Genomic DNA, 22614 nt, shown 5'->3' on the forward strand with positions numbered 1-22614 from the left:
AGAGTCGAGAGGTTATCCTGGAGGCTACTCTTACACATTAATAGATAACACCTTGTTAGTCAAGATGTAATGGAGAGGCTGGAGGAACTGCCTGAAAATGTAGAGCTGTGTTCCAATGCATTCTTGAAGATCATTGTATAATGATATAGCTTTCACAGTGTGACTGTGTGATTGTGAAAATCTTGTGTCTGATGCTCCTTTTATCTACCTTCTCAACAGATGAGTAAAGCGTATAAAGGCGAGTAATGGGGGGAACAAATGTTAAAATAAATTTAGATGGAAATGCTAGTGATCGATGGGGGGAGGGGTAAGGGGTATGGTATGTACAAATTTTTTTCTGTTGTCTTTTTATTTCTTTTTCTGAATTGATGCAAATGTTCTGAGAAATGATCATCATAATGAATATGCAACTGTGATGATATTGTGAATTACTGATATATGTAGAACGGAATGATCAGAAGTTAAGAATGTTTGCGTTGTTATTTTTAAAAATAATTAAAAAATTAATTAAAAATTTTTTAAAAAGTCAATTGAAGGAAGAAAATAATAAAGATGAGTATAAGTCAATTAAATAGAAAATGGACAAAGAGTAAAAAAAATCAAGGAAAAACTTTCTTTGAAAAGATAAAAATTGATAAACTTGCAGTGAGAATATTCAAGAAAAAGAAGACAAAATTACAAATATCAGGAACAAGGAAGGCAGCATCACTGTTGATTATATAGATATGAAAGGACTATCACGATTTTAACTTTATGCCCACAAATTCAGCTACTAGATGAAATGGAAAAGTTCCTTAAAAGACACAAATCAAAACTGACAAAAAGAGGGAACAAAATCTGATTGGCCCATGCGTTAATTAAAGAAATTGATTTTGTGATTAAATACCTTCTTACAAACAAACTCCAGGCTCAGATGGCTTCACTAGTAAAGTCTACTAAATATTTAAGGAAGGAATAATACCAATTTTATACAAACATCTTTTAGAAAATAGAGGAGGAGAGAGCACTCACTCATTCTGTAAGACCAGTTTAACTCTCATAATGAAACCAGGCAAACATTACATAAAGAATACTCCTGATCAGTATCATCATGAGGACAAAAGCAAAGTCTTAGACAGAATGCTAGCAAATAGAATCCAGCAGTATATAAAAAGAATAATCATGATGTTTATCCAAGATATGCAAAGGTGATTTAACGTTCAGAAATCAATGTAGATTGAGAAAGAAAATCTATGAGATCATCTCAATAGATGCAGAAAAAGTATTTTGCAAAATTCACTGTCTGTTCCTGGTAAAAACTCTTAGCGAACTAGGACTAGAAGGGAGCTTCCTCAGCCTGACAAAGGGCGTCTTACAAAAAGCTTATAGTGAACATCACACTAGAAGTAGAACTGCTAAAAGAAAAAAATCAGACTCTGATCAAACTTTTCTAGATAAAATTTGGAAGCCAAAAGGACATGTTGAAAGATTCCATGGGGATGCAGTCAACAAAATCCAGCAAAATAGAGTGGGAAACTGTATAGAAACAGTGTCCCAGCTTCTCCAGTAAATAAACTGAGGAAAATAAGAGCGAGAGATCTGAAGATTAAAAGAGATTTAAGAGGACCTGTCAGTCAGTTCCAATATGTGGACCTTGTTTGGATCTTAATTCAAACAAATGAAATGTTAAAAACAGAACAGAAACACATTTGATATTTATGGGCAATTTGAAATCTGAACACTGGATATTTGATATGTATTGAGGAATAATATTATTTTTTTAAAGTATATTAAGGAAATTGTGGTTATGTTTAAAAAGTCTCCTTTTTAAAGGCGTATCACAGGAATTTTATTTTCACAGAAATTTTTATAAATGAAATATTCAGTATCTGGAATTTGCTTCAAAATTGTACTGTGTTAGAAGGGTGTCAATAGAAGTATAGATGAGTCAAGACTGACTGCAAATTGATAACTAATAAAGCTAGATGATAGTTACATGGAAATTGATTATATTACTCTCTTTACCTTTGTATATATTTAAATATGTCCATAACAAAAAGTTAATAAAAATTCATAGATACCAGTTATAGACCTCATACATTTTGGGAGCTTTTATAAATATTAACTTATTTAAGCCCCAGAAGTTTTTTTTTTAATTTCCTGTAATGAATTGATAAAGTCCTTTTTATTACATGAAATTTTTAGTACAGTACAGTAAATTCCAGTCACACTTAGGAAGAGTTACACAGCAGTGGTGCACAGAAACAAGTCTCTAATATCATATGATTAATAAATCTGTTATTTTCCATAGCATTTAGTGATCATCTCCCTTGTATGTCTATTAGGCATCTCAAACTTGGCATATCCAAACCCAAACACTTGATTTCTGCCCTGAGACAAATTCCTATGTATTCTTTACCATCTCTTGAACTTGGAGGTCCTCCTGATGCCTCTGTTTCTCTTTTAGCAAACCCTTTAACCCTTTGAGTCAATGTTCAGAATATGTCCACGATCAAACTATTTCTCATTTCTGCCATTAGCATCATATCACCCATATCACCATCGTTGCTTGCCTACAGCCTTGCTGTTCCTCAGGTAACATTGCCAACACTTAGGAGGTTGTGTTAAGAAAGTCATGCCTATGCTGTAGCCTTACTAAGTTACTATCTGTATTTTAACATGATCCTCAGGAGATTCATATGAATAATAAATTAAAAACAAAACAACTTTTATTAGGGTAGTTGTAGGTTTACAGAAATATCACATGGAAAGTAGAGTTCCCACTTCTGTCCCCCCCAACAGTTTTCCCTATTAACATGTTTCATTACTGAGGTACCTTTGATACAATTGATAAAACAGTATTATTATAATTATGCTATTAACTTTAGCTCACTGTTTATATTAGGGTTCGCTCTTTGTGTTGTACAGTTCTATGGGATTTTGGGGGGGCAAGGATATTAACTGACATACAACCTAAAATTTACCTTTTTTTTTTTTTTTGGTCCCTTCTCAGATATGCAATTTAGAGATATTAATTACATTCGCAAAATTGTGCCTCCATCACCATCACCCATTGCCAAAGCTTTTATATCACCCCAAAGAGAAACTCCGTACCAATTAACTCTATTCCCCTCACCTCTCTGGTGCCTGGTAATCTGCATTCTAGTTTCTGATTTTATGAATTTGCATATTCTGCTTATTTCTTGTCAGTGAGAGCTTTCAGTAATTGTCCTTTTATGTCTGGCTTATCTTGCTCAATGTGATGTCTTCAGGGTTCACCCATGTTGGCACATGTATTGGCATTTTGTTCCTTTTTATGGCTGAAAGATAATCTGCTGTATGAATATTCCACATTTTGGTAACCATTCATCTACTGATGGACACTTGGGTTGCTTCCATCTTTTGGCAATTGTGAACAGTGCTGCTATGAGCAGTGAACAATGCTGCTGTGAACATCAGTGTGCGAATATCTCTTTGAATCACTGCCTCCAGTTCCTTTGGGTATATAGTGAGAAGTGTAATTGCCTGGTCATATGGTAATTTTATACTTACCTTTCTGAGGAACCTCCAAACTCTTTCCCACAGAGGCTGTGGAAATAATGAATGAATATTTCTATCTCTTCATATCCTCTCCAACGCTTTTCCATTTTCAAATAGTAGCCATTCTAGTGGGTGAGAAATGGTATCTCATTTGTGGTTTTAATTTACATTTCCCCAAGGGTGTCCTGTTTGGATGCCTTTTATTTCTTTCCTTGCCTAATTACTAGCTAGTTCTAATAGCTAGAACTTCCAGTACAGTGTTGAATAACAGTGGTGACAATAGGTACCCTTGTCTAATTCCTGATTTTAGGGGGAAGTTTGCAGTCTGTTACCTTTGAATATTAGCTCATATGCACATTAAATTTTGAAAAGCTCCAGCCCGGATATCCCCAGTGCCTTCTAACTGGTCTCCAGCTTCCTCTGTTGCCCTTTCTATGACTTATATGGTAGGCAGAATCTGAGATGACTCCCCAAATTCCCACCCCCCGGTGTGTGCCCCCTTTATAATCCCCTCTCCTTGAGTGTAGACTGGGCCTGTGAATATTATGGGACATTCACTCCCTTGATTAGGTTACATTGTATGGTAAAGATGATGGAATAGTGTTTCCTGCGATACGTCACATTATAAAAAGCTCTATCCTTGCACACTGGAGAGAGGGCTTAAAAGTATGAGAGATTCTCCTACTGGTTTTGAAGACATAGCTGCCAGGTTGTAAGAGGGCCATGTGTGGCTAAGAACTGATAGCAGCCTTTAGGGGTTGTGAAATCTCCAGGCAGACAGCCAGCAAGAAAACAGGGACTTCAGTCCAACAACTGCAAGGAAGTGAATTCTACCAACAATTGAATAAACTTGGAAGAGGACTCTGAGCTTGAAATGAGAACACAGCCCAGCTTTGTAAGGTTTTGTAAGGTTTTCAAAGATGGGAAACTGAATCAGAGATTTAAAAATTATTTTAAGGTCATATCTCGTAAGTGGCAGAGCCAAAATTTGCAACCCAGATTTATATGACTGTAAGTCTCTTTTCTGTTTTTCTTTCTCTGAGCTATGGTGCCTCCCCTATACTGTAATGATTGGTCTTCCTGTTTGTTTCTTCTTCTTTTTGTTTTTTTTTTTTTTACATGGGCACAAGGAATCGAACCCGGGTTTTCAGCATGGCAGGCAAGAACTCTGCCTGCTGAGCCAAGATAGCCCTTCCTGTTTCTTCTTGTGTTCTATGTTGATATTTATTTCAAAGAACTTGGAGTTAACATTTTCAGTTAGCTTCATTCTTTGCTAGAAGCAATGATTACCTACCATCTAGTAATGGACAGTTCAACATTTTTTTTTTCAGGTTTGGAAGGTGACATGCTCTTGCTTTTTCTGCATTATTCTGAAAAATAAGAAGTCCATATATAAGCAGAGAATTTTATCTTGCACATTGTCTTATTTGCCACTTCCACTGTCAGATTAACCCTTGATTGACATCTTTTCCTCATCATTTTGGGATGAAACCATGTTGTTCTACAATGTTGTATAGACTTAATGGACTTTTACCTTTTTTGTTTATTTATTTATTTATTTATTTATTTTACAGGCTCTGGTTGGAGAGAAGGCTTGTTATCAATCCATCAGTAGCTATGGTGGTCAGATCTTTTATTTAGGGACAAAAGTAAGCTCTTTCACTCTATTGCTCAGTATTTGTGTGTGTCAGAGGTGTTGGGACTAAAGGAGGTTGCTGGTAAAGACAGCAATGTATTGCAAAGTGAATATAGGTCAGCAGTAATCCAAAATTCTTAGCAGTCGAGTACTTGTGACTTCTTACCTAATTAACTTCTTTCTTCCATTTGTAGAAATATTTTTACTTTTTTTAGGTTTTGACTAATGAGATGCATATTTTCTTGCTCCAAGACTATATTTTTATATCGTCCTTCACATTTATGTTCTTATGACCAGAAGATGCCTTATCATGTATATTTATCATGTAATTAAGATGGCCATTAGCTTAGATCACCTTACGGGATACATTAAAATACATTGAGGCATTTCACTTAGAATAAAATCACTGGAATAGGAATTTTTGTACATCATTTGTTTCTTTGCTTTTTTTTTCTAAAAAAAAAAACCCTTATGAAGAAATATTTCTTCATTATTAAAATTGAACTAAATGTTATAAAATCAGTGCAGGATGATGAGCTTGGGCTTTCCTTGCCCTTTATGGAATTAAGTCCTTCCTGGACTGAGGCCTTACTGGACTTTAAGTGGTTTTTTGATCTAGTCTTCAATGTGGGCCCTGGAAAACCCTTTAGAAAATTCTAAATAAACTTCTAACATGGTATGAAATATTTTGAAGAGACTAAAATTGTGATGAGGTACTGGAACTAAGGTATCTCGCGAACAAGTCTGTTTAAATTTGTATTAGTTAAGGTTTTCTAGGGAAACAGAACTAACAGGATATATACATAATACAAATATTATGACATCTTTTATAGGAATTGGCTCATGCAGTTATGGGGATGGGCAGTTCCAAATTCTGTAAGGCAGGTTGTAAATGGGAACTTCAGTGAACATTTCTGATGAATTCCCCAGGAGAAGCTGACTGCCTGAAATAGATTTCCATCTCCCTTCTGACTGCTGAAATCATTACTTCTCCCCTTAAGGCCTTCACCTGATTGGAGGAGGCCGCTCTCATTGCTGAAGGCAATCTCCTCAGCCTATTGTAGATGTAATCATCGTGAATGCAGTCAATTTACTGATGATTTAAATCCATGAAATATCATCACGGTAATATTCAGGCCATTCCTTGCTTGATCAAGCTATTGGACACTATAACCTAGTCAAGTTGACACACGAATTTAATCATCATGAAGGTAAACATTTTAATTCCTTTCTCTTTAATTTCCAGTCTGTTTATGTGATGATGCTGAGGAGCTGGAGAGAGGTGAGCTCAAAATAATTTTATGTGTTAGAGCTACTGAATTGATACCATCTTAACATTTCTGCTTTTAATTTGCAGAAAAAGAGCATTTGGATTTGTGGTTCTTAATTTCAGAAGTGTATGTCACAACTGTTCTAGTTGTTAGGTACTTGCTTTGATAAAACTTGGCTGTATAAGTTAGGTTGAGGTATGACTACATGTATCAGAAAATTCAAACTGATAGTGGCTTTTAAACAAGATTTTTCTTTCATTTAAAACAATCTGGAGGTAGACAGTCTGTGGCTAGTTTGGCAGCTACATGGTCTTTAGTATGTAGATTCTAGTCTTGAGGTCATTATTTGGTCCAGTATGGCTTTTGGATCTCTAATGGTTAAATCCTCATGCCAGGAAGTCAAAAGAGAGAGAAAAAAAAACCAAACAACACTTCTACTTACTTATCTTTGGTGGGAACTTAGTTATATGGCCTCAACTGGTTAAAGAGAGTTTTAGAAATGTCCTTTAGTTGGTGTATTGCTGTCTCAAATAAACTTGTGATTTGTTATTAAGTAAGAGGGAGTAGATAGATGTTGTGATAAAGAACTAGTCATTTCTGCCCACAATGACATTTCAGCTGCTTCCTCTTTTCATTCCTTTTTATATTTAGACCCTGTGGCTGCCTATACTATCTCTCTATACAGTCATTGTAGTATCTGTTGTATTAAGAAATGACTTTTCTTGGAAATAAGATATTCGCCTGGTTATTGGAATAATTTTAGTTACTAAGCAGAAACTTCTGGAAGGGTAGTAAGTGGACTAAGAATTCTGACTAGTGATTGATCAAAGAAGTCTGGCTTCTTTCATTTATTTATTTTAGAGAGTGGATCATCTGCTGAAACAAGATTGTCTTACAGAAGCCTTGGCTCTTGCATGGTCTTTCCATGAAGGAAAAGCAAAAGCAGTAGTGGGTAAGTTAATAAAAACCTGTGTGGTAGAGATTGGTTTTTGTAGTAGGTGCAATGAATAATACTGTTACTCATAGAACACTTTAACTGAATGTTCAAATATTTTATAAACAAGATGGCCTTAAACCTTACCAAGTTCCAGTATAGGAGATTAATGACAAATATAGTATATATATAATTTAAAATATCATTTAAAAAATTCTTTCATATCATGAGAAAAATTTGCTATAGAAGAGAAAGGAAGTATACTGATAGACTATCTGGCCCAGTAGATATGAAGTGTGCCTATTATGGCAAATTATCAAATATTTTGATACCTAAGGATTGTTATAATTATATTTATTGTTAGCACCAGTTGCTAATAGAAGATAGAAAACAGTTTTGCTGCTGAAAATGTAGATGAATTTCTGTTTTATGCCAGATTTTGCTCCTCACAGGATTATCAGGGGATGCCAGTAAGCGAAAGGCTGTTGTTGCAGATCGGGTAAGTTTTTAAATAGGCTCTTTACTAGGCTACAATACAGATTTATTTTTGATATTGCTAATATTTGGGGACATGTTTAGATAAATGGCTACAATCAAAGAGACAGTGGATGAAATAAAAAGTCTAGTTATGGTTCTCTAGTGTCATCATGAATCCTTTTTTTTGTATGCTCTATGGTGGAGTCACATTTCATTCTCTTCCATGTGAGTATCCCATTATTACAGTACCATTTGTTGAACTTTTTTGCTAGTTTGTTTGTTTTTATCAGTTTCTTTGTTTATTTGTTTGGGAAGTCCGTGGGCTGGGAATCAAACCCAGGTCTCCCACATGGCTGGCCAGAATTCTACCACTGAACTACTCTTGCATCCCTGTGAATGTTTTTTTAATCCTTTATCATCACCTCTTCTTTTTTCTCTCTTTTCCCTGTTATGAAGATGATAAAGTAGTAAAATAGTCAAAAAACAGGCAGCAGAAAGATGGAGGAAAGTATGGGGATCTAGATAAGCTGTGACCTAATTATAGCCCATAAAATGTGGCATTTGTTGTTGTATGTTGTATGGTGGGGGTTGTGTTTCATTTTTTTTCCACGTGACTATCCTGTTATTGCAGCATTATTTGTTGATTTTTTTTTTTTGAGGGGGGATGAGCATGGGCTGGGAATTGAGCCCAAGTGTCCCGCATGGCAGGCAAGGATTCTACCACTGAACTACCCTTCACCCACATTAGTTGTTTTTTATATGAACAGATTATTAATTATGAGAAATATTATAAATGCAAATGTTTGCATTGCCTGAGGTAGCAGAGAGGGTTAATGCTTTCAAATTATTATCAATATTTTTAATTAGCGTTATGTGACTAATACTAATATTTAGTATTAGCCTTGTTTCCCTAGTCTAGACTCACTGGTTTCATTTTCAGTAGTCATTCCCTCTCCCTTTTGTTCTGTAAATGCTTTAGTAAAAATTACATTCCAAATTAATAAGTATTTAGAAAACTTGATTAGAAATTGTTTGCTCTTTAGATATGATTGATTTGCCCAGTATCTACCACAAAAAATCAGCTATCAGTGCTCTTTAAGGAAAAGCCCACAGCAGAGAATTATTGAAGATCTTAAATTCAATTTTTCGTTTCCTGAGTGAAATAGATAGTAGGGAGGTTTAGTACCTGTGGGTATTTCTCAGGAAAGATTAGCAAATTAGTACTAGTCCCAAGGCTGAAAGAAATTAGGATGGAGTTTTTTTTTTTTAATTTGGGGGAAATAAAGCCATTAAACTTTTCAATTATATTTTTAATATAGCAACAAGACCTGATTTTGTATTATTTATGAGACTATCACTGTAACATAGTAAGTATTGAAAAACTTTATATTGATATTTGTAAATTCTATGAAAGGCTATTTTCCTTACAGATGGTAGAAATCCTATTCCATTATGCAGATCGAGCTCTGAAAAAGTGCCCAGACCAGGGAAAAATCCAAGTGATGGAGCAACATTTTCAGGTATGCCTTTGCATGTGCTTCTAACAGACGTTGCTATGAATAGGTCTAATACAGCTCTTTTATATTACTTGAAAATCTGACTTTTGTGTTTTGGTTAAATATTTTTCAGTATACAGAATTATATTTCAGAGTTTTTAGAACATCCTAAATAATTAAAATTTGAAGCAAATCTGAGCAGTTGCTTGGGAACAGATGAGTAAAATGTTAGTAAATGTTACTTGGGCTGCTTAGTGCTATATGGAAGGAAAGGATTTATGTATGAGGATATATACTTGTAAAACGATATGTACAGTGACTGACACCTTGTCTGTGACTAACATGTTAACTAGGCTACCAGCTAGTTGGAGAAGAGGTGTATTGCTAAGGTTTAAATTCAGGAGTACCTGTAACTCGAGAATAGCTCAGGTATAAAAAAAGCTCTTTAAAATATACTAATGAAAGACCTTTAGTTTACCTTGGAATGCAACTGAAAGGGAAGCCAAGAAACTATTTAAAGACCTGTGTAGTATTTATTTTGTGAGTTTCAATTTTTGTAGTGATCCCCAAATATATTTGTTACAACTCTGTGCTTCTCCTTTCCCATCCTCTCTCCTGTTTTAACAGTATTTGATTGTATAATACAGTGGTCAGCAAACGTTTTCTAAAATGGACCAAATGGTAAATATTTTAGGTGTTCTGAGCCACATATGTATTTCTCTTTAGTCTCATAGGAGGTAAATTAAACCAATATACCAGAGTTACTTTTTGCCGGTAGCTGGGAAAATGGGATAGACTCTTGAGAGAAAAACCATTACTTTTTTTAAAAAATTGAATTAAAAATATACTAAGCATGAATCCTGTATTTTAGAAAGCACACATTTGAGAAAAAAATAATAGGCTCCAGAAATAAACTAGTTCACCAAGAACAGAAAATTCTTAAATAACCACAAACAGATAAAGGAGAAAGGAAAGGGGGAGAAATGTTGAGAATTATCTGTTTGCAAAGCAGAGACCATCTACAAAAGATGGAGAGAGGCATCCAAAGATACATGACAAAAGCATCATGAACCTCTAAAACTATCAGAAAGTAAAATGGTACAGATTGTACTACCAAAATGTAAAGGGCTACCACAAAGGGATTTTGACAAAGATTCACTGAGCATGTACTCTGTCAGGTTCTATGCATGTGGTTGTCATTCATTTTTTATTTCATTCTCATAGCAATCTCATGAAGTAGACAGTTGTTTCATCTCCATTTCATAGATGAGGAAATGAGGCTAAGTAACTTTCTAAGGCAATATTGTTCTGAAGTGATGGAGCCAGAATTCAAATCTAAACCTCTCTAACTCCAAAGCCCATGCTCCTAACTACCCATGGTGCTATACCTTTATTTTCAGAGCAAGTACAAGGAAAGGATGGTTGAGAATGGAGTGATGTTAATAATTGACAAAGGATGATAATTATAGGAAACACTTGAACTGCTTAATGCTTACTTTGTGTAAGCACCATCCAAAACCCTCTACACATACTCAGTCATTGAATGGTTATCACTATTCTTTAAGTTTGGTGCTATTATTATTCAGATTTAAAAATTAGACTGAGAAACAGAGAGGTTAGATAACTTCTCCCAGGTCACATAGCTAGTATATGATAGAGTTTTCATTTGAATCCAGGTAGTTTGGCTTCAGCATTCATATCTGGACTGCTGTATTGTACTGTAGAATAACACTTGCTATTTTGCTCCCATTTTCATCAACGCAGAGAGTATTCTTTAAAGTGGAAGAGCCCACATAAATATTTTAAAGAAAAAAGCCAAAGCCCAGCATATGTGACATATAGTTGCTGTATGATTGCTCCAATTGTCAGACCCAATGCAGTGATAACCCAGGAAACCATTGGAATAATCTGAGCCACCGGTAAAATGTGTAATTTTGGATCAATTTTCAAATAAGGAATACTGAATTAAGCATGGCTGCCTAGGCAGGGGAGACAATCTATTTTACTTAGAACAGTTTTCTTCTGGACAAGGTGATTGTTAATATTAATATTATCCATTAATATTAATGATAAGCCCATTAATGTGAATGAAATGCATGCACAGTTGGCCACAGATCTGCTGTTATAAGTGTCATAAAATAATAGGTTGAGTCTTTAAAAAGTATATATAATTTTAAAGAAGAGTGGATTTAGGAAGCTATTTTCTAATAATCCCGGTATGGTTTGTGAGCATTTTCCTTGAGTTCACCTAAATGCAACCATATTTAACTCATATAATTGCTTTTTTGAAAGGAGTATGAGGTCAGCATATTAATGGAATGTCTATGACACATCTTGATTTCTTGGTGGCATTTGTCTACATTTCTGTCATTGCAGTGCCTGAAATAATAAAGTGTGGCAGAAGATAGGTCTATTATATAAATCTGCAGTTAGATAAGCAGCCCTACTGAAAGAGTGTTCTTTGGTGTTTTAGTAGTAATTAGATTTTAGAGCTCTTTCATGTCCAACTTTTTAACCATTAATTTGGATGAAGATTTAGTGACTTGCTTGTTAAATGTAGATGACACCAAGGATCACGGTCCAAAATGAGCTTGACAAAAAAGTGCAGTCAAAATCAATGAGGTGAAATTTAACAAAAATAAACATCAAGACTTGCATTAGATTCAAATAAATTGCATGAGTACTGTACTGGGAAGAGTTAGCTGGACAGGACCACATCTGTGTACGACTAGTAGTGTTCTAAGGCCCAGATGAAGGAAAGTAATGGTACTGCTGTGCTACCTGTTGCACATGAAGACCCTACGGTATTAGTGTTCAGTTCTAAGCCCTCTATTTTATGGGCTGTTTACAATCCAGCTTCACTGCATGACTGGAATGGTGGGAGGTTAAAAAAATTTCGGGATTGTTTGATCTGAGGAGAAGGTAAGTGGAAAAATTCTTGCCTTGAGATGATAGAGGGCTCATATGGAGATTTCTCTCTGCAGCAATACAGTAAGACTAGTATTAAAATAGGTAGAAATTATGAGAAGATGTGTTTTAGTTTTAAAATGCACCGCTATTGAATATATTGAAATAAAGGGCTAGTGCCTGATTGATCTGGAGTGATTTGGAACACTTTCTTTGCTGATGGAAAAATCTAAGACACTATATCGGGATTAAGAAACCATTATTGGAATCCTAGATAACCTCTAATCCAGTTAGTTTAAATTCCCATTAAAACTGGTTTTATTTCAGTCAAAATAGTGAAAATATGTATTTTACCACCAGGTGGCACTCATGCCTCCTTTCTCAATTTTTATCTTTACTTCTAGTGAGGCATCTCACCTTTTTCTTACAGTCAGAATCATTAATGCTAGTAAGTATTTTTGCTTTCCTCCAAAGATCATTCAATATTTTATCCTGCATTAGTTATAGGTAATCAGTTTTGGATCTTGTGATGTTTTTGATAGTCTATGACTTTTACTTAAGAAAAGATTTTATACTTTTGAATTTATAATTTAATTGTATAATAAGTAGTATAAAAAGGAATTAAAGTGTCTTGAGCTTCACCTTTACTTTTGGATTCCCCTCATTAGGATTTATATATTCCCAAGCCTTTCCCTCCTTAAAACAAAGTAAGACAGCAAATCAATCCCGTCTTTGCCCCACACATCCCCATTTAGCTTTATGCCTCTAGTTTTTGCATCATTTGCAGAACCAGAATGAGAGTTCATACAGTTTCCATTTCTTCAATTCCCTCTCATTCTTTAACCTATCCTAAATCTGTAAAATTTGTTGTCCCTTTCAGTCCTCATCTTATTGGTTCTTTGCAGCATTCAACATAATTAACAACTTTCTGAAACAGTCTGTCCCTTTGGCTTCTCTGGTAACCAGTTTTTTTTTCCCTATCTCTCTTTTTACTGGCCGCCTTTGTCCATATTTCTTCCTTCTCTTCTGCTTCACCCATAAATGTTAGAATTCCTCAGAGTATTTTTTTTTCTTTTCTTATTCTATATCAGTGTTATTTCAAGTCATTTGAGGATATTTGTTAAAAAAGCATTTTCTTCAGGCCTTCTGAATCAGACTCTCTGGGGTTAGTGACTAGGATTTGTAATCAGTTCCCGAGGTGACTCTTAAGCACATTAAAATTTAAGAATCATTGCTTTATATTCTCTCTCCAAGTGACATAGACATATGACTGTCTAACCTGTATCTCCAACCCTGATTGCTCTTCTGAGTGTCAAGATTCATATAGTAAGCTTCCCATTTGCATTGCCATCCAGTTAGCTCTAGCTATAAGTCCCGCCTGTTCTACCACCTGACTATTTTTTCATCTATTTTTATCATGCCGTCTATTTTGCAACTATCCTAGTCCAAGTCACACATCATCTCTTTTTTTGGTATATTACAGTAGCCTCCTAACTGATCTCCCTGTACATATTCTAACTGCACATCATTTCGTTCTCTTCACAGCAGCCAGAGGAATCTGTGTATCAAATCTGGACATCATACTTCCTTGCTTGAAAAATATTCCAAGGACTTCCCATTGTTCCTGGAATAAAGACTAAATTCCCTAATAGTTTCTAAGGCCCTGTATAATCTATCTCAGCCTAATTCCCCCTAATTGTCTGTATCCCCACCATACTAGAGTTCTTTTCGGTTTCTTAATCTCACCACTCCCCCTCAACTCAGCTTTTGCCCATGGTGTTCTCTGCATAAAAAGTGTTCTCCCATCTCCTTTTTGCTCAGCTAGCTTCTATTTATTTTTGGATGTCAGCTTAGATGTCACTCCCAGATTAAGTCAGATACATTTCTTTGTAAAATACTATACACTTATATTACTTTTTCAATGTCAATCTTCCCCAACTATATTGAAGCTGTGTAAGTTAAGACATCATGTATGTTTTTTTTTCTAATTAATCTTTGAATCCCTAGCATCTGGTTGAGTGCCCTTAATAAATATTTGTTGAGGGAATTTTTTAAAATATGAATTTTTGTTGTGTACAGTGTTTTTGTTGGAAGTATGTTTTAAATCTATGTGTCTTAAATCTAACTCTAGAAGGTTTGAATGAGAGCCAGCTTTAGAATTTAGCATTTACAATGCAGAAGTCCATAATAGTAGCTGATATTATTGCGTGCTGTGTGCCTGGCACCTAGCTCACTAATTTTTATGATTTTCTTTGTGATAGTTATTATTTATTCCTATTTTACAGATGAGTAAATAGATACACAGGAAGGTTGAGTAACTTGCCTAATGTGATACAACCCGTACATAGTAGAACCATAATAGGCACCCAGACTCTCTGGCTTAGAAGCCTGCACTCTCTACAGTGCTGTGTCCCTCAGTTTCTTCTTTGATAAGAATCTCAGACCAAGATGTTGACAGGTAGCTCACTTTGAAAAAGAGGGCTAAATAATTCAAGAGTTTTAGAAATAAGTTGAACTGTATATATAAAAAAAAGTAAAATACAATGTTTTAGGATAATCATTTCAATTATACTTGAATTAATTTGAATTGATAACATTCTCAGACTCAGGAGCTGGTTGATTATCTGTAGAAGCAGTTTCATGTATTTTGGATTATTTTATCTTGGTACATTGCATACATATTTATTTTATGAAAAAAATGTAGAGGTATAAAAATAAACAAACATGAGGCATTTAGTAACATGAATCAAGCTAAAAAGATTTGAAAAAAAAGATAATTTTAAATGTTCTTAATGAGGTCTCACATTAATTTATCAAGCTCCTTTCCAGCTTCATTTAACATTTCTGTGAAAAGCTGATCATTAAAGGTCATTGATATAGCAGCAGTTGGCATATATTTTTATATTTAGAAATGATGCCAAAGAATAGAGACTAAAATCTGAACCCAGTGAGGCAATAAGAACTTTCCTTGGCTAATCCATGCTTCCCCTAAGATGATTTGTGGAAGGGAAAACAGTATTATACAGCATACCACCTCATCCCTAGGCTTGATTAAAGTGTTGGTTCTGGGGAATCAGGTCTTTCCTAGGAGATTATTTCATCATCCTATCTGGGAAAATCAAAAAGGTAAAAAATACACACACATAGATCTATATTTATTTAACTGCTGTATCACTGTTCAGGGTGTTTGTGTACTAATGCTGGAAATACCAGCTCCCTGGCTGTGATAGCCCCAGGGGATGATGGGGTGAGAAGGGAAAGAGTTTGTCTCTCTGTATTTCCTTGTTTGTCCGTATCTGTGTGTGCGTATTAGGGGCTTTTAGAGAAAGGCAGCTGAGATATATGTTTGTGTGTATATCTGTTTTGGTGCATGTGTATGTATAGATGTATGTATGTATGTATTTTTTCTAAGCATTCTGTTACAGTTTTTCATTTAAACCGTTTTCAAACAATGCAATTTTCATTACCTGATTGACTTTTAGAATATAAATTAGGAGAATTAATGTCATACAAAAAAAGCAAAGGAAACTACATCTGCTGTCTCGTTTCTTTTCACATCATCCCTATAAAACAGGGAAAGTCAAAGATTATACCTTCAGTTCTCAGATGGTGAAATAGGCACAGTGCAATAAAATCATCTATTCAGCCACTCACACAATTGACAGGCTTCAATTTAGGTTTTCTGTCAGTTCAGTTTTTGATTCATATCTCCACATTGCCTTCTTTAATAAATCTTAAATATTTAAGAATGTCTAACAAGAGAAGCAGTCTTCTTTGGCTACTTATATGGCTGTACATAGAGCAAAAGAGATCAGAGAAATAAATATTTACTTTCTTTTTTTATTCTGGAGACTTAAAATTGAGTGATTTCTCAGGGGCATCCTCTAATCTTTTGAGACTCAGGAGTATTCTGAGATAAGGCAGATTTTGTTCACCATACTTATGTTGAAAGACTTTAGGCAAACAGCAACTACACAAAGTGTAGTACAGGCCGAACTTAAGGGCAGATGGGCTGGAAGTTTCACACAGGTGCTTAATCTGTCTTTGTCTCATAGAGAGACATATGTAGACCAAGTCTGATTGGATAGACTGAGGGTTTTGCTCAAGAGAAGAACCTGCCCTTTCCTGTTCTTTCTATCCGGGGTCTTGTGAGAGCAGCCTTCTAAATGGGGCAGGGTGGGGAGGGGATCATCCGAGTTTTAGCGCCAGTTGCTCAGGGTGGTTCTTACCTAGTTTGGGGAATACCCAGCTGCATAAGTATTGGAGATCCTGTGGTAAGTTGGGCCTGTTCTTAGTCCTTGCCAGTAGACAGATGGGTTAGTGTTTCCATCTATTTCATATTCAGACATCTTGGATTTGCCACCAGGAATTATTGTCTGGGTAATTTAGTTTCTGTCTCCATTATCAAATTGTAAAGAGGAAGACTTAAAATATGGAAACAGATTTGGCTTTAATAATTTGTTGATGTTTTTAAATGTTCAAAATTGATAAAGGCTTGGATTCTTTAAGAAGCTAGATTGAAAACATTAATTTGGATGGTTTAGCCCTAAGGAAGTGAATTAGGAGAGTTAGGTGCAGGCATGAGGACTGTGAAAATTCTTATGGCAGTTGCAAGAGATAATACCGTTGGATCTCCTGAACCCTTAACCCAATTTTCCTCAGTGGTAACATGTTGCAAAACCATAGTACAATATTAAAGTCAGGACATTGACATTGAATACAGGAAAGATGCAGAACATTTCCATCACTGGGAAGATCCTGCAGTTGTTCTTTTATAGTCTCCCCCACTTCCTTCCTATTTCCCACCTCCTCCTTAACCCCTGGCAATCATTACTACTCTTTTTTCTATTTTTATAATTTTTGTCATTTCAGGAGTGTTATATAAATGGAATCAAACAATATATAACTTTTGGGGACTGCCTTTTTTTTTTTCTCTTAGCATAATTCTTTGGAGATTCATCTAAGTTGTTACATATATCAATAGTATATGTAACACTATACTATTACAGCACTATACTCAGCAAAAAAAAAGAAACATTATTTTTTTATTGCTGAGTAACATTCCATGGTATGGATGTACTACACTTTCTTTAAGTATTCACCCACTGAATGATATATGGGTTGTTTCCAGTTTGGGGCTTTTTACAGATAAAGCTACTTTAACATTTGTGCATAAGTTTCTGTGTGAACAGAAATCTTCATATCTCCTTGAGACATGCCCAAGAGTCCAATTGCTGGATTGTATGATAGTTGCATGTTTAATTTTTTAAGACTGCCAAATTTTTTTTAAAGTGTTGTGCCATACATTCCCACTAGCATTGTATGCGTGATCCAGTTTGCATCCTTACCAGCATTGGCAGAATCACTGTTTTTTATATTAGCTCTTCTGATTTGTGTATTTTTCATTGTGATTTTAATTTGCATTTTCCTCATAGCTAATGATGTTGAACACCTTTTCATGTGTTTGTTTGCCACCTATGTAGCTTTTTGGTGAAATGTCCTTTCAAGTCTTTTGCCTATGTTCTAACTGAATTGTTTCTTTTACTATTGGATTTTGAGAGTTGTTTATATATTCTAGTTACTAGTCCTTTATTGGATGTATAGTTCTTCCCATATGTGGCTTGTCATTTTTCTCTACAGAAAAGTTTCACAGAGAAGACACCACTTTCCACCCTTCCCCTCCACATAGATTCCCATATTATTAACATATTTCCTTAGTGTGGTACATTTGTTACAGTTGATGAACCAATGCTGATACATTTTTAGTAACTAAAGTCCATAGTTTACATTAGAGTTTACTGTTTGCTTCTGCAATTCTGTGGGTTTTGATAAATTTATAATGTTATATATCTACCAATATGGTGTTATACAGAATAATTTGCCCTAAAATGCCTTGTACTACACATGCCTTTCCCCACTCCCTTTGAACCTATGGCATCCACAGATCTTTTTACTGTCTCTGTAGTTTTTGCCTTTTCTGTAGTGTCATATAGTTGGAATCATATGGTATGTTCCCTTTTCAGGCTGAATTATTTTACTTAGCAATATGCTTTTGTATGATTTCAATCTTTTTTATTTTATTTTATTATTTATTTATTTTTACATGGGCAGGCACTGGGAATCGAACCCGGGTCCTTGGGCATGGCAGGCAAGCGCTCTTACCTGCTGAGCCACCGTGGCCCACCCGATTTCAATCTTTTTAAATTTATTGAGACTTGCTTTGTGACCCAGCATATGGTCTATCTTTGAAAATGATCCATGAGCACTTGAGAGAAAGGTATATCCTGCTGCTGTGGGGTGTAATGTCCTATAAATGTCTGTTAAGTCTAGCTCATTTATTGTAATATTCAAATTCTCTGTTTCTTTATTGATCCTCTGTCTAGATGTTCTGTCCATTGATGAGATTGGGAAATTAAGTCTCCAACTATTATGGTAGATGTGTCTATTCTATTTCTCTTGTCATTGTTTTCAGTGTATGGCACATGTATTTTGGAGCATTCTGGTTAGGTGCATAAATATTTATGATTGTTATGTCTTCATGCTGAATTGTTCCTTTTATTAGTACATAGTATCCTTCTTTGTCTAACTGTTTTACATTTGAAGTCTAATTTGTTGGATATTAGTATAGCTACTCCTGCTCTTTTCTGATTGTTATTTGCATGAAATATCTTTTCCCAATCTTTCACTTTCAACCTATGTTTATCTTTGGATCTAAGATGTGTTTCCTGTAGACAGCATATAGATGGGTCCTGTTTTTTAATCCATTCTGCCAGTCTTTGTCTTTTGATTGGGGAGTTCAATCCATTAACATTTAGTGTTATTACTGTATGGGTAGTACTTTCTTCTACCATTTTGCCTTTTGGATTGTAAATGTCATATCTAATTTTCCTTCTTTCTACACTCTTCTCCACACCTCTTTCTTTTGTGTTTTGGTATTTGTCTCTAGTGCTCCCTTTAGTATTTCTTGTAGAGCTGGTCTCTTGGTCACAAATTCTCTCAGTGATTTTTTGTCTGAAAATGTTTTAATTTCTCCCTCATTTTTAAAGGACAATTTTGCTGGGTATAGAATTCTTGGTTGGCAGTTTTTCTCTTTTGGTAATTTAAATATATCATCCCACTGTCTTCTCACCTCCATGGTTTCTGCTGCGAAATCTACGCATAGTCTTATTGGGTTTCCCTTGTATGTGATGGATTGCTTTTCTCTTGCTGCTTTCAAGATCCTCTCTTTCTCTTTGACCTCTGACATTCTGATTAGTAAGTGTCTTGGAGTATGTCTATTTGGATCTGTTCTCTTTGGGGTACGCTGCACTTCTTGGATCTGTAATTTTAAGTCTTTCATAAGAGTTGGGAAATTTTCAGTGATAATTTCTTCCATTAGTTTTTCTCCTCCTTTTCCCTTCTCTTCTCCTTTCGGGACACCCACAACACTTATATTTGTGCGCTTCATATTATCGTTCAGTTCCCTGAGTCCCTGCTCTATTTTTCCATTTTTTTCCCTGTAGTTTCTTTTTCTTGTCAGATTTCAGATGTTCCATCCTCCAATTCAGAAATCCTATGTTCTGTCTCTTGAAATCTACCATTGTAGGTTTCCATTGTTTTTTTCATCTCTTCTACTGTGCTTTTCATTCTGATAAGTTCGGTGATTTGTTTTTTCAGACTTTCCATTTCTTCTTTTTGTTCACTCCTTGCCTTCTTCATATCCTCCCTCAATTCATTGATTTGGTTTTTGATGAGGTTTTTCATGGCTGTTCGATATTCTGAATTGATTGTTTCAGCTCCTGTATCTCATTTGAATTGCTGGTTTGTTCCTTTGACTGGGCCATATCTTCAATTTTCCTGGTGTGATTTGTTATTTTTTGCTGGTGTCTAGACATTTAATTACCTTAATTAGTTTATTCTGGAGATTGCTTTCACTTCTCTTACCTAATATTTTCTTGCTGGATAAATTTGTTGTCTGTCTGTTCTTTGACATTCCGTTCAGCTTTATCTGGACCTCTAGCTTAGGCTTTGTTTAACAGAGGAGAATTTTTCAGTTCTTGTTTTTTTGTTTCTTGCCCTGCTTGTATGGTGCCTTTTTCCCCCCACCCTTAGGAGGGTCTACATTGGTATTATAGACCCCAGCTTGGTTTTCCCGAACAAACTGGCCTCCTATCAGGGGGAAGGAGTCACCTGTATCAGTTTCCCTGAGGGTGAGACCCAGCAGGTTAAAAGACTTTCCTGTGAAGTCTCTGGACTCTATTTTTCTTATCCTGCCCAGTATGTGGCACTTGTCTGGCTGCAGGTCCCACCAGCATACGATGATGTGGCACCTTTAACTTTGGAAGACTCTCTCTGCTGGCGGCATGGTGGAGACAGAGGAGAGGTTGTAGGCTGGTTTTAATGGCTTCAAATTACCAAGACCTGGGGTCTGAATTCCTTGAGGGAGGGATTCCACCAGAGTTGGGCTTCACCCCTCCCTTGTGGAAGGCACGGGCTGGAAACAAGCTCTGAAAGGATTTGTTTCTGCCTATGCCTGGGGCAGTTGCAGCCTGAGAAGTCCTGCTGCTTAATTCAGAGGCAGTCAAGCCTTTGTAGAAACACAGCCACACAAAAACCTCTGTTTCTTTTCTTTTTTCCTTTTTCCATTAGCCCAGTGAGCGACCTCTGCTTTGACCAGGTTCACCTGAGCTGGAGGCCTATTTTTAGTAGTCAGAATTTGTTAATTATGCCACAACTGGTGTTTGGTTGGGCTCAGCCCCTGCTCCTGTTAAATTCTCTTTCCTTTCCCCACTGGGAAGCAGCCTGTGGGGGAGGGGCTCCAGCCGCCGTGGCTTGGGGCACTCCCGGTTCTGGGGAGGCTTGCAGCTGGTCCAGCTGGTCCAGACTAGGGTACGCTGTAAGTCCGGTCACTGACGTGGCCCCAGGAGCTGTTCTATACTGTTTCTGGTTATTTAGCAGTTTATCTGGAGGACGAACTAAAACGCGCACATTGCTAAACCGCCATCCTGGCCACATCCCTCTCAGCAATATGCTTTTAAGGCTCCTCCATGTTTGTGTGTGTGTGTGACTTGATTTTTTTTGTGGCGCATTTCTTTTTATCACTGAATAATGTTCCATTATATGAATGTGCCATGATTCTTGGTTGCTACCAAATTTTAGCAGTTATGAATAAAGATGCTATAAATAAATATAATAATTTATTTATGTTATAAATAAACATTCCTGGGTGGGTTTTGTGTGGATGTAAGTTTCAACTCCTTGAGTAAATACTTAGGAATGCAATTGCTGGATCAGATGGAAAATTATGTTTAGCTTTGTAAGAAGCTACCAAACTATCTTTCAAAGTGGCTATGTTTTACATTCTTCCCAGCATTTCACCTCACCAATAGTTGTTAGTGTTGGTGTTTGGGATTTTAGCTATTCTAATAGGTGTGTAGTGGAATGTCATTGTTTTAATTTGCAATTGTCTAATGATATATGATGTTGAATATCTTTTCATGTGCTTTTTAGCTATTTTTATTTCCTCTTTGGAGAAATGTCTATTCTAGTCTTTTGCCCATTTTTAAAATGGGTTGTTTGCCTTTCTTCATTGTTGGGCTGTAAGATTTCTTTATATACTCTGGATATTAAACCCTTATCAGATATGTGGTTCCCCAAAATTTTCTCCCATTGATGAAGACAATTGGTGCCAAAAGTTTTTAATTTTGATGATGTCACATTTATCTGTTTGTTTCTTTTGTTGCTTGTGCTTTAGGTGTAAAGTCCAAGACAACATTGCCTACCACAAGATCTTGAAGATGCTTCTCTACATTTTCTTAGCAGTTTTGTAGTCCTGGTTCTTATATGTAGATCTTAAATCCATTTTGAGTTAAGTTTTGTATATGGTGTGAGATAGGGATACTACTTCATTCTTTTGCATGTGGATATCCAGTTCTTCCAGCTACATTCATTGAAGAAACTATTTCCCAATTGAATGGACTTGGAAACTTTGTCAAATATCAATCTACCATAGATGTGTGGGTCTATTTCTGAACTCTCAGTTCAATTCCATTGGCCTATTCTGGTGCCAGTATTGTGTTGTTTTGATCACTGTAGCTTTGTAGTAAGTTATAAGGTCAAGAAATATGAGTCCTCCAGCTTCATTCTTCATTTTCAAGATGATTTTGGCTATTTGGGGCCTCTTATCCTTACAAATAAATTTGAAAAGTGGCCTATTTCTGCAAACTAGGCCATTGGAATTTTTATTGGATTGCAATTAATCTGTAATTTGTTTTGGGTAGAATTGATGTCTTAACAATATTCAGTTTTCCAATCCATGAGCATGAAATGTCATTCCTTTCTTTTAGATCTTCTTTGATTTCTTTTAGCAATATTTTATAGTTCTCTGGGTACTAG

The 22614-nt window shown here is 35.7% G+C and overlaps 1 protein-coding gene across 1 annotated transcript in view; it reads left to right on the forward strand.

Annotated features, from left to right (window-relative positions):
* VPS8 (VPS8 subunit of CORVET complex) overlaps nucleotides 1–22614 on the forward strand; it is a 388458-nt gene that overhangs the window by 83234 nt on the left and 282610 nt on the right. The window contains exons 16-20 of the mRNA XM_077117773.1: nucleotides 5094–5168; nucleotides 6402–6437; nucleotides 7288–7378; nucleotides 7813–7859; nucleotides 9268–9357. Coding sequence (XP_076973888.1) covers nucleotides 5094–5168; nucleotides 6402–6437; nucleotides 7288–7378; nucleotides 7813–7859; nucleotides 9268–9357 — 339 coding nt within the window. The remainder of the gene's footprint in view (nucleotides 1–5093; nucleotides 5169–6401; nucleotides 6438–7287; nucleotides 7379–7812; nucleotides 7860–9267; nucleotides 9358–22614) is intronic.

Source organism: Tamandua tetradactyla, chromosome 10, assembly GCF_023851605.1.
Source record: "Tamandua tetradactyla isolate mTamTet1 chromosome 10, mTamTet1.pri, whole genome shotgun sequence".
Classification (NCBI taxonomy): Eukaryota; Metazoa; Chordata; class Mammalia; order Pilosa; family Myrmecophagidae; genus Tamandua; species Tamandua tetradactyla.